We start from the raw sequence: 13760 nt of genomic DNA on the forward strand, positions 1-13760 counted from the left end.
CTGCAGCAAATAATCCTGCAAAAAGAAGAATTTTGTATCACTATACACAGCGAATCGCTGATGTACTGAACTAGCATCAATCAAAATTATACACAATGATAAATCCATTTAAATTAAACATTCAATCAACTACAAAGCTATCAGACTTTATTGTATTGTAAGGCTCCGAAACTGTACTTTACCTTGAATTTTGTATTCTTCCTCTGGGTTGTGAGGAAAAGCAGTATGCAGTGCATTGACTCCTCCCAAAAGAGCTGCTCCCTACAATATATAAAGACTACTTGAAATTGTGAAAGTAATATCAAATAAATCTTTTATTCTACAATTGCAATTTTCAAGCCAAAAAGAGCTTCATCACGAGCAAAAACTTCCTTAATTACATAAGAAAAATCTGCTTTAATGAGAATTATATTTTTGGAGTCGTGAGAAAAAGACATTTCAGTAAAACAAGATGTCTTGGTATCTCAGCACAATTTCTGAAATTAGATTTCCTCTATTATCTTAAGCCTTTTGAAGAAATGGGGATTTTTATTATTATCCTGCTCATGCATGCATTCATGTGTAATGTTGTGCAATAACTCCTCAGTTTCAGACAGAGACTTGAGAGCTTAGGTTGTGACTGGAGATGTCCTGTAGATGTGCACAGTGGTATTAGAACTTCAATCCATCTCCTTGGGGTATAGGATGGGAGCTGTTGTCACTTTCACATAAAATTCTATATAAAATCACTAGTAATCTTTCTGTGTTTTAACTGTAGCACATCCCATAATTCAGTATAGAAACTTGATACTTTGGATTGGGATTTGTTCTACAAAAATTTATAAAAACCAGGAAATTATGAGTCTAACTTGTCACAGAATTGGTGTGTGTGATTACTGACCCAGTTGTGTTGGCAAATGCGTCTCATGCTTTCTTCACATGGAAAAGCCTTTATGTAGTGTATGATCAAATTTTTAAGGACACAAGTATAACATAAAGAGCCTCAATGCAACACAAGGCTACATTACAAAATGTTGCCCAGTGAGGTGAAGATTCAATAACTATGATGTCTATAAGGAAAATGTTTAAATTTGGCAGTTGTGGATCCAAACCAATACAGCCTTTCTTTTTATTCTTTTATGCCCTATCTACAGTTTAGTTAATGTGATCACAGGAAGAATTAGAATCCTCTGTACTTGTATACTGATGTGCCCACATGTAAAAATGTTTTTCAAGTCCACACCTGCATTGATGATTCCATCAGTGTTATGGCCACCACAGCATCCTGGACAGTTGCTTCATCTCGGAACATCAACCTTGCATGAGCTATAATGAGAATATATCAATTCAACATGAGCTGAACAAAAATGAGACTTTTTCATCACACACTTTTCTTTCACATACAGTTGCAGACAATAACTATCAAGCATTAATAACCTCTCACAATCTCTACGGACCTGTTTCACTTGCTGTCTTGTCTTGTGAGTAATTTACAACTAGATGTGCGTTTATACAATGTGAGCATCTACCAGATCCAAAGTTTTCCACAATAAATGTAGAAATAATGACAAATTTGCAAGTCTAAGTCCAAAATATGTTTCAAATGTTTTATTTTTTTTAAAAATAATGTAGTGGTCTTTCAGTCTAATCAGGTCATCTACTTATAAATACAAATATGCCTACCAAATTTGATTTGCCTACCTGAAGAGGTTTTTGCTAAAAGTTTGTAATAAAAAAAACTTGTATCAAAGTCCACAACAATCAAAATTATGTAATAATTTTTTTTAATATTTATGTAATTGCCTGAAAATCAAAGTAGGTCATTTACTTATGACCATGATAATGTAAAATGTCATGGCACCTAGTTTAAATAGTATACGTGCTATCATATTAAAGCTGATTTGAATTGGACAGCAGCAAAACAAGCCCTCTTCTGCTATTGCATTTGGGGAACAAACGACTTAAATATGTGATTACCACCACATAAACAACACTCTTGTTTTCATTATTTATGCATAAAGTACAACTTTAAATCTGAATGGTGTAAAGCCATAAATCAACAAAAACAACTTGTATGCAAGTTTGTTTGAAACAGGCTCTATGTACACACAAACACTTGCATATATATTGGCCACATGCTCATGAATAGATTTTACAAAAATAACCCATAAAAGGTTCTTTAGACAGGTATAGAAGATACACTTATTAGTCATATTACGGTTTAATTTTGTATACTATTATTTGATACAACAACAAAGTACCTTTAATTGACCTAAATGCAAATTTTAACCACTGTGTGATGGAAAGAAGGATGAAAAAGGGTAACACTATTATGCCCTGCCACTATCAAGGCTTGATATAAATGACACCTGAAAGCCAATAGCATGCCACACAGACAGTCTTACCCTGTGAGAGTCTGATCATGCTCTGCAAAAGTCTCATTGTCGTCCTTGCTGCATTTCTTTCATCAGCACCACGCTGGGCATGGTAGTAATGCCTAAGTACCCTGTTAAAAAAAGCAGTGAAAATATAAACCATAGGCTCAAATGGGTCCTGAGATCGCTCACCAGATACACATAGGTCTCAAAATAAAACAGGAATTGGGCAGTTAATCCTGGTTGAAAGATCTTGATTCATTTCACCCCCTTCAAATATGGTTAAAACTGGTAGGTTTCTTTTTTTCTTCCTCACATTTTGATTGTTCATAAAGAGGTTTGACTAGTGTTCATAACTGGCCATTCTCCAATGCGAGTCAGCATTATGTTATTCATACAAAAATTAAACATCCTTCATCCCAGAGGCCACTGTCAAATTTGATCTAATTATGCCAAGCAGCTTTCCAAAGTTGTTAAAAAGTTTTATTTGGGGTTTTTTTGGTTTGTAGTACATGTAACTCTGGTCATATTTTATGGCAGAGTAGTGGTGTGGTTTGTATCAATTTTTAAAACCTTCATCCCCAGATGCTCCATGTTTAAATCTTTTCATATCCTGTTTAATGATGCTGATGGTCTGTAAGATGTTCATCATTAATCTGTCTGTTTGCACAACTTTGTTATCACTACTCCTAAACTGTTTGGAAGATTGCCATGAAACTTTACACACACATGCATCGCATGGTCTTGTTAGTCTTAAATGAAAATGGTACAACTCTGACATCCAATATGGCTGCAACAACAGTCGTCTATAAAATACAATTATTTCAACTCTTCTTGAAAAGATGATTTTATCTATATTAGGGTTTAACAAAAAGACTTTTTATGATGTCTAGCTGGTCCTAAATGAAAATAATGCAGACCTGACCTCAAAAATATCTGCCATAATGAATAAATTGGCCATCATGAAAATCTTAATGCTATTCCACCTGAATGGATGGTCATATCAACATCGGTGATTTCTGTCCAGATTCATTTTAGGAACTTTTGAGAAGCATCCGTTCACTTACAATGGCCATATTGGATAACAATCTGCATTTTCTGCATAATTTTTTTTTTTAAATGCTGTCAAATTTGGTCAAATTATGTTGAAAGTTTGACAAGCCATTTAGAATTTTTTTAATATTCTATATAACAGTGGCCATACTGGATATCTGATTAACATTACTGGCTGAAAGAGAAAGGCTTAAGTACAAGAATTCTCTCAGTCAAATGTGGTCAATATATGCAGAACACAAGAAAAAAATTCTAAACATGGATTGGCATTATTTTTTGGGAAGGAAAAAAAATGTAAAGGCTTTATGCCAGGAAGCTTTCTATACAATTTTGTCAAATTATGCTCTGAATTTTGAAGAGCTGTTGGAAAGCTGAACTACGTTTAATTGTAGTAGTTATATTGGATAATGGATAAGTATGATTTGTTAAAAACTGAAAGAAAAAAAAGAAACTCTTCATTTCAGGATGCTGTTAGTAAAATGGTAGAATTATGTTGAGCAGTATTTGAAGATTTGTTTCTAGGTTTTTATATTTTTGGAAATGGAGGTCATCTTTGATGGAGGATCAGCATCATGTGTAAAAATTTCAAATGCCTTCATGCCATGAAGCTTTCTGTATGGGTTTAAGTATATAAAAAAGTTTCTGAAAACATGTTATTAAAAAAAAGATTTTTTTAGTAATGGACCATTAGGACAGCAGAGTGACACATTATCTATATAAGGCTTGAAGGCCTTTATGCCAGAATGCCCTCTGCCAATTTTTGTTGAAATTGGTCCAGTAGTTTTTATAGAAGCTGAAAATAATAAAATGTTGCTGAACAATGAAGCACAGTATAAAACAAAAAAAAGCATGCTAGGTTCAAATGTTTTTACTCCCTGTGAGACGTTAAAAAAGGAAAAAAGGGTCATTATCATATTACAAATTTGTAAAATCTGAATCACAATTGATGAATAAACATCATGGTACACTGACGTAAAAGAGTAATTATGGGTCTTAATGTTTTTTTCTTCTTTTATGTTACAATTTGTACTCATCTGTGTGGTTTCATTTATCTAACTTGATATGACTGCTGGTCAACTAGGTATTGCACTATTTTATCTCCAAAACATTTGATAATACTTACCTATCATAATATATTAGGAGTACATCCATAACCTTGTAAATCCAGCCCTCTCAAACCAAAATAAATATTCATCATCTTTTTACTTGTTTTCCCAACAGTGTGCTTAAAGTTCATCTGCTTGCCAATGTGGAAGTCAAACATGAGATCTCCCCTTGAAAGGATGAAATGGTGCCAAATACCTTTAATATTAAGCTACAACTAGGTTCGATTTTTAAAGAAAAGAATTTCCCAGGTTTTCCTCATTGGCTATCCTGGCTATTTAAACAAGACCTTGTATACCTTAGATATTCTTAAAAACCTTTTAATTCCTTTATTTTGGTGCATGATTGATGGGTATAATTTGGGTTATAAAGTATACAGCTTGGCCTTACTTCAGATAAACACCTATCAAAAAACTGCGAACTCCACTTGGTCATTTTCACTTCCTGGACTTCAAAGCAAAGTGTAAAGAAGAAAAAGTTCATAAATTTTCTTACTTTTTATAAGTTTTGCAATTCATTCATTTCACTTTCAGAAGCTAGTATTGTCTAATCTGGCAAACTTTCTTTTCCCTCTTTTAATAACGGCTAAAGATGGTGTACTTTAGACTAATTCAGGCTGATTTTTTTAGCACATGTTAGCAGGCATTTTGGTTAGCCATGTGCTTAGATCATGTACAATTTCCACAAGTATAATATCCAAAGAAATTTCGGCCACAGCAGATGAAAGTAACATAGAGGTATGCCAGTATTCTCTCCACTATGCATTTTGCAAATGCAAACAACTTCACCTTACACCTGTCACTATCCCAGAAGTACATAATATTTCTAGAGTAGATGTGCACCCTCTTCCAATATTATGACTGGGTAATCATTATTAAAGAAACATTTTTTAAACTAATAATTTTCAAATATCTTACCCAAACAAAATATATTAGAAGAACAGATAAGGAGAGAGTTAAGTGCCCTTAACACCATGTTGGCTCTGCCTCTGTCTCCTAATATTCATCTTGCACCTTGTATGCAATGAATGGAGCTTTGTGAAAACATTTTCATTCCTGCAAATCCACCTGAAGCAGAGTAATTCACATCATTATAAAGTTGCTGAATGTCCCAGGAAAGTAACTTGTTGTGATGTTGGTATAGGTCTCTCCAGGTGAAGGCCTTTGAGATAAGATGTTGGTTGTCATCTGTAACCTCCATTCCTTCTTGGATGATGTAGTTAGGGTGCAGTTCTGCTCAAATGCTATGCTACTGGCAACTACCATAACCTCGTGAGCTGATATGAGTAAGAAACTGGAATGAACTTGGGCAAGTTCCTTGTAGGCTTAGCGGATAAATGATCATATCCAAGATGAAATATTCCTTCCTTCTTCGAGTAGTAAAAACAAGCAAGATCTTCCTTTTCTAACTGGCTCAGTTTGCTTCCGGTATCACTACAGTGCCTTGATGGGATCCTGTTGATGTCCCCTGGAAGAAGGACCCAATGAAGAAAGTGCTGTCAAGACAAGAGTCTTATTCTCCATCAGTGGGAGGAATAAATCAATCATGGCTAAATTGTGGAACTGCAGATAGTTCTGGTCAACCAACAAGGTCTTCACTGAACCACTAGGTGACTAGGTAGCAGACCTAGTTAAGTTATGAAAGTTAAGTCATGATAGCTCTGGAACATGGTTCATAGTGTGCTTAAATCAACCACACTAGAACCATAAAAGGTTATATTTTCAGAAAAAGGGCCTAAGTCTGATCAAAACAAGCTGAAATTAATATGGGATGAGGTCTTATTTGAGCCTATATCCTCCTTTCATAGTAGCAAAATGTATCTGATATTGTGGAATGGTACCCCTTGATTGTAATGAGAGTTAACTTCTTGAAGAGCACAGGAGGAAAGTTAGCAGCTGTAGTACTGAGACTTTAAGAAAGAAATGTGCTCTGCTTGCATTATGGGGAGAAAACTACAATTTTCCTCAAAGTTGTGGGCTGTTTGCTCTAGCAATTCTGTATCCCTCTTCTTCAAAGAAATGTTTCTTTATGAAGGCATGTTTGATATGAGCCAAGCTACTGACTAGTTTACCAGAGACGTATTGAGTGTGTACCAGGTGATGTCTGTAATCTCAAGCCAGGACTGGGTGTACCAAGAAAAAAAAAAGATCACCATTCCTAGTAACAGAAGTCAAAGGCATAGGTCCTAGCTGTGCTGGAAATGGTGTGGTCATAAGCTGGTTGTTCTTTGGTGTCCAAGTTCAGTACTGGTAGCCCTGGTAAAGATCACCACAGCCAGTATCAGACTGTGTCTATGTTGTCTGTATATCTACTACAGGTCTAGAAGGACTACCAGAGCATTTGTTACAGGTAATGTAGGTACTGAAGATCAGTTATATCTGCATTGGTAAAGGGCAATGGTGGGACTGGCACATTGCGAGAGGCTTGTGATGGCTGGGAATGCTGAATTTTCTTTAACGGTCCAACTTTATGCCTTCAGGGGATCAGTGAAAAAGAAATTACTGAAGGTGAGAGTTATCAGTGGCAAGACTGATGGCATCCACATTGTTGATAACACACTTCATAACTCATTTGCCTGAGTCAGATACTTGGCAGTCACTATCAGCCGTATGTCTCCCCGACTAGAATAGACACACTGCATGTGTGGCTTGATATCCATGTTGTACAATTTATGCAGGCTGAGTAATAAGAGGAATTATAAGTACTATGGACCAGAGTAATTAGGAAAGTACTGGTAAGTTCATTGTCTGATGAAGTTAAACCTCTGAAGTGCAAATACTCATCTATGATGAGCAAGAGATAGAAAAATAAACTAGATGGAACATACTTCTCCAAGTAAGAAAATTCAGAAGAATTCCTCAGCTGATAAAGGGCACAAGTGAATTCTGTATTTGCAAAACTGTGATAGAGAGCAAGGGATGAAAATAAGGCCTAGGACCCAATGGTCCTTGACCAGTGAGTCCAGGTTAGTGTAAGTCCTGGATTTACTGTGACTGGTCCTCTAACTATAATTAGTGATGCAGCAACTGTATTATCTATTTTCTATTATATATTTTCAGACACAGATATGAAGTGAAATGTACCTATATATCAATATGCATTTTCATTTGTTCAAATAATTGTTACAACTCTGTGGTCACAAACTTAAGTAATAGAAAAGAAGCAAAACCAAAATCTTTTGTAAAATTTAACAAACAATTTAATTATTAAAGGTCTATGAAAGTCCTAAACAAATAAAAAATATTCAACACCAGAAATGTACTATTTCTCCATGAACTGTGACATTGTCAAGATGGTGTTGTCCAGAATTCTTCTGAATAATTTATAACAGTTCCAGAATAATATCATTTGCCGAATAATGAGCACTTTCTATCACCAATGTCCAGTTCAAACAAATATTTTTCCTTTTGAAAAATATACACATAAAACACATCTGCAGACTTAAATCAGGAGCACTAAAATTGTGAATGACTCCAGAAATCAGAATGAAACTGAAAGCTTAACTTCCTCATTAAATACACCATATATTGCAACTGCATTTTGCAGTAAAGCCCACATGACAACATACTCTATTGATTTTTGACAAACTAAGCATATTCATGTGACCTCACGCAACCAATGGGAATTATTCTCAAAACTACCATATCCCATCAGTCACTGAGAAACTATGCCATAGGCACCATTTTAAGTCTCATTATTATGATTACACCACTCCCTCGCTAACTTGTGCCCTGATAACTCGCGAACCCACTTATAACGTGGGATCAGACGTGGATCCCATTTTTTAAACCAGAAAATACCCCAAAAATTGATCCCTCATTGTCAAACTTGAAGAAAATCTCAATCAAAATTGGTAACAGAAACTTTGATAGGACCTGGAAATTTTAAACACTATGAAATACGAAATTTAAAAATAGGTCATATAATTTTTTTACATTTTCTTTCCAAACGACATTCCTAGTACATCGCAATTAATGACATGTAAGGAAATTTTGATCAATGAAAATGTCAACTTACGCCGAGTGAAGGCAGTACTTTAATAAATACAAATTCAATAATTTTTTTATCAATTGAAATTTGTGTTCTAGTTCTATCTTTTAGTTCCTTTTAAGTATAATAGTCATAAATACAGTGTGTCCTCATTAAATTAAACGTGAAATGTGTCAATCTACCATAACAGCTATGTCCACGAGCGTTTCTCTGAGAACCTAATAAAGTGCCAACAGTGTTTTGATAACTGATATCTGGAAGTATTTGTTGTATTGTTGCAATGAATTAAAAGCTGACCTCCTTTGTATTATCACATTATGTCTTTTGAATCAAAAAAAGGAGGTGGAACAAAAGAAAAGTTAAAAGGCACGAAAATCAACAAACTTAAAATCTAGCGGTCCCGGTCATATGTCAGGTGAACTCACTTCATTTGATCAATCGAACACTTATAAATGTTATTGTGTACGTTACATAAACTACCTTAAATAAACCGACTCTTTCATAACTCTGATCAAAGATAACAAGGCAGCCAAGCGAAATGAATACTATGTAAAATAAAGAGCTTGATTTCAGATACGTTCCATTGTGGGCAAGCAAGTTTCAGAGAATTCTTGAACTGGCACTTAGAGATATCCTCAAGGATGATAAGTTTCATTTTTACTTCCAACGAAATCACGACATCAATACTGTACTAATTGAACAATACAAAAATTGAGTTTCAACGCAGACGATTGTCACACGAAATAAATTTTGTGTGTTTTTGAAAAAAAAGAATCTTGTTTGGTGGTGTATCAACAGTTAGTCTAGTTCCCTGCTCTTGGGACTCCCGATTTGGCAGGATTATATTAAACACCAGTGCGGGAACCAGACTCATCAAGAAAACAAAAAGCAGTGACGTAGTACAAACCTTTTTTTGTGTACACATGATGGTTGTTGAAACCAGTTGAATGATCTTTCATGCGTTGGATATTTTGAAAATAAATGTTATTTAAACAGAATAATGAACAACTTCATTAGAAAAAGCGCGTTAATAAAAATTATTATTGATGTGATTGTAAAATGAGGATTCAGTCAATAAACTGCCCAGTTCCCTAATGCCACTCCATCCCCCCCCCCCCCCATGGTTTTCTCGATGTCAAAGCGATTTTTCCAATTTTTGGAGGTCCCTCGATAACTCGTGCCTCGCTTGTAGTGCAGTCTATGTTTGTGGACCCCATTCTGTGCGAGTTAATGAGAGGTGTATTACTAATTGTCAATGTATGTAAACATCTCTGTATAGATCCTACACAATTTGCGTTCTACAAATCACACACAATTTGTTTTTTAAAACTCCATACAGTTAACACACAGTGAATACAAATTACAAAAATTAATTAAAATCATGTACTACATCACAAAATGGTAATTCTAATATATAAATTATTTTAAAAAATGAACAAAAACTATTGCTTTTGTGAGTTTTACTGGAAATCATGACTTCTGCACACCTCTCAAATTTTCAACACCACTTTTACTCCCCATCAGCAGTCAACTAATTTTAGATGTGGAAAAGCTGAACTTGTATATACTCATGATGAGAAATTCAATTTTTCCCATATCTTCTTGCAGCATACTGGGTCATGGAAGACAATTAGAGCATATTGTTTCCTCAGATACCACAATCAAATAAGCATGTAAGTGCAATGATGTGGAAGGCAGTCAATCATGCACTTATTCAATACTATTCAACTTTATACATGGTAATATACATGCTGAATAGTGATCACTTAATCAGAACTCAGAAAGTGTAAGCTATGCCATTATTGGATTAGGGATACATTGGATTCATTATGCCAGAAATTTTCTCAAACTGGTCTGACAGACGGTAAACTGGACAAATTACCTTGTGTCAGACCTTATATCAACACTTCTTTTTAGCACCAGAAGAAGCTTCCAAGCACTGAATTAGCACTGACAAATGACAGAACCTGATGCCAAGCCTGCTATCAAAGGGGATTACCACTCTAGTTTAACTTCAACCTTGCAAGCAGATGATGCTGTTGCAGTTATGTGCATCAAAACATGCCCACAAGCGCATATTTAGCTTTGGATGGCTGGATTTTTAAGACAGTGGATGTAAGAGAAATAGAAACTAAAACAGCTTGAGTATACTTCCCATATGTAAGAAAGAAACCAAAGAATTGCTCAAGTGATGAAAAGGCACCAAGTAAATTCTGTCTTTGCAAAGCCTCCTGAAAGAGGCTAACATGTTAGCATATTATTCTATATTTAACATATCAAGCACATTAACATATTACTAACATTATGATTGGGTACTGTATCTGATAAAGAAATCTATAAGCATAAAATAGGAATATCCAGGCATCTGAATTTAAAATTGACAACTTTCTTTTAATCATTTTTATTCTGACATAAGCAGTGAATGTCTCAGCAGATTGACATGGAATGGTAACGACTGATTGTACTCTAACTGGGAACTCACACAGTGGCACCATCAGACAGCTTGGGGTTTATTGTCTTTATTAGGGCAATGTAGGCCTGCATCTTTTCCATACTCCAAAGACCCTTGGTATTCATCTCTCCTATAAAATTGAAAGAGTGTGTGTGTCTGTCTATATATATATATATATATATATATATATATATTCTAGCACAATTCATTCTTTAGTGCACTAAAAGATTAAGTATCAAGTGACACAATCACAAACACATGCAGTATATGTTAACCTCGTTGATTGCTGTTTATTTCATGTGAAAATAGGTTTTGAAAAGCACTATTATGGTCACTGTAAATATTAAAATGAGCCACTACAATAAAGGCACATTCAGTAGTTATACTAGCTCTGGATAGTGTTATAAACATAAAACATGCACTTGACTTCATAATAGAGAATATAGCAACAGATTTTAGGCCTGAATCACCAAACAAATAAGAAACAAAATTTTCAAGAAAATCAATTATTAATATGCTTCTTCTTAGCTATTTAGACACATTGTATGTCACCAAATTAAATATGGAATTACTGATTTCAATTTCAAGCTAAAAGCAAGAATCTTGAACAAAAAAGAATCTCACCAAAAAAAACAGCTCTCTATTAGAAGCAGAGAGGGCGAACAGACTCTAATTGACTCACTCTCTATTCGCAAAAATAAGCCTTCCTGGAAATCGTAAAAAAAATTGTAGCAAAAAGGGATTGCGGTGACTGAGTGCTGAGTAGGAGACTAAACCCTCTCTGCTGCTAATAATTAAAAATTGTTATATCAAATAATGGTTCATCTGGAATCTTATACTGCCCGGTTAGCTCAAGAGCGACTAGAAGCAATTAAAAAATTTCTCCCTGTGAGAGATTCTTTCAGAAAAAACCTACAAGAACGGCAAGAAGCACAAGTTGAATTCGTTACAGGCACAGAACAATTATTTAAGCCTATCATAACAGTTAATGAAAAAGTCGTAGTGGCTCCTGAAGGTCTACTTGCGCCAGTAAAACAAACCGCTGAGCAAACTGAAAAAATAGCAGCGAGAACTAAGAAAACAAAAAAGATTTTACGAGATCTTCCAACTGAAATAGCTGCAGCTCAACCTCCACCTGTCCATGAAGAAATACTTGAAGGTATTGGCAAAATTCGTACTGAAGTCACCGACATGAAAAAAGAACTTGCACCTGAACCTAAACCAATAAAAGAAAACATTGAACTGATAGCAAAATTTAACGAAGGTGTTATTAAGCAACTTAAAGAAACTGAAGAAAAATATTTACCTGCTATTAACATTGAAAAGCATAGCTCAAAAAGACAAAATTTGAAAACCAATGTATGCTGCCGTAAACAATGATACTTTCATCAGATGGATATATCGTGTATATTTCAACAAAAAACAAGCCAGAAATGATGATCCAAAATTTACGAGTTTTATGAAAGAAATATAAAGACTTTATAATGAAGAAGTAAAACAATACAAATCACAACCTCAACAGCCACCACCTCCCTATTCGCCACCGCCACAACCTCCTGTGCGAGAGCCTTCCTATCAACTTTCTCCACCGCAGCAACAGATAGAACAACAACAATCTTCTTCACCGCAGCAAAAGTTGATGTCAGAACTTAAAAAAGCAAAAGTAGAAAGATCACCCTTAAGACTATTTAAGAAAAGCATGGAAACAAGTGATGAATAAGGAGCAACTGGAAGTGGTTTTACTGGAAGTGGTTTTGTTACTTGTCCTAAACAATATCCTTGATGACGTAGGATGACTAGAAGTTCTCAAAGGAGGAAAATGTGCTGGTAATAATTCTCTGGAAAAATTAATGAAGCAGCTGATATTTGTCAGCGATTATTCACAGGTGGTATCATGGATATTAATGTTTACCAAGAACTTATTGATGAACTCGTTGATGATTACAGTGACTAGTTGTCACAATGATCAGATAAATGGCAAGTAAAATAAGATGATCATACACAATAGTCAGCGTGGACCTGTAATGGTCAAAGCAATAAACTCACGATTACCAACCTACAGAGCGATTTACGGAGATGGACTTGGTGATGTTGTTCAGGGATCATTCAGAAGGTTAGCTCCAAAAGTAGCACCTGTTGCAAAACAATTATCAATGAAGGCTATTGATGTTGTTAATGAAAAAGCTCCTGGTGCAATCGTCAACATTGCCGGTAAAGCATTCTCAGCCATCAAAGAAAGACTAGCATGATTAATACGCAGACAGCAAGTGGTCAGACCACAATCAGTGAAATTACCAAGCACTGAAGTTATGCCTGCAAATGTCAGCAAAATAATAAATCAAGCTGCAAATCAGAAACTGGCATCGCTAGCAGATCAAGGACCCAGTGAAGCAGGGCATAATATTTCAAGTTTAATATCAGGAAGCGGAGTTTCCCAAAAAGGGTAATCCTCGTGTTAGACGAAAATAATTATAATAAAAATGTTTAAGCGCATATCCGACACAGCAACTGACATAGAAGCACCTGTCCTTAAAGATGAGTCTGTGCGTGATTATCAATTTTATTCTTATGACACACGACAACCAAATCAGCATGGAAGAATTGAACTGCAAGTCCATTATACAAGTAGATACTTTTTACCCACTGAGGCTTTTATTGGGGTAGGTGAAATTATAAAAACAGATGATACTGTGTATGCAGATGGAGTACGAGTTGGTTTTGTCAACAATGGCATCATGGCATTGTTTGATAGCACCACCTATATGATCGATGGAAAAAATATCGAGATGATTCAGCAAGATGTTGAC

At 35.1% G+C, this 13760-nt stretch overlaps 1 protein-coding gene across 2 annotated transcripts in view; it reads right to left on the reverse strand.

Moving 5' to 3' along the window:
• Positions 1-13760, reverse strand: part of LOC149787822 (DNA helicase MCM9-like) — a 198334-nt gene that overhangs the window by 5825 nt on the left and 178749 nt on the right. For both annotated transcript variants that reach the window (XM_089974035.1, XM_089974037.1), the window contains 4 exons: positions 10984-11083; positions 2385-2485; positions 1223-1305; positions 183-261 (listed from right to left, as the gene is read on the reverse strand). In XM_089974035.1, coding sequence (XP_089830161.1) covers positions 183-261; positions 1223-1305; positions 2385-2485; positions 10984-11083 — 363 coding nt within the window. The remainder of the gene's footprint in view (positions 1-182; positions 262-1222; positions 1306-2384; positions 2486-10983; positions 11084-13760) is intronic.

The sequence above is a fragment of the Sinohyriopsis cumingii genome, chromosome 11 (assembly GCF_028554795.1).
Source record: "Sinohyriopsis cumingii isolate HCF-2022 chromosome 11, ASM2855479v2, whole genome shotgun sequence".
Taxonomy (NCBI): Eukaryota; Metazoa; Mollusca; class Bivalvia; order Unionida; family Unionidae; genus Sinohyriopsis; species Sinohyriopsis cumingii.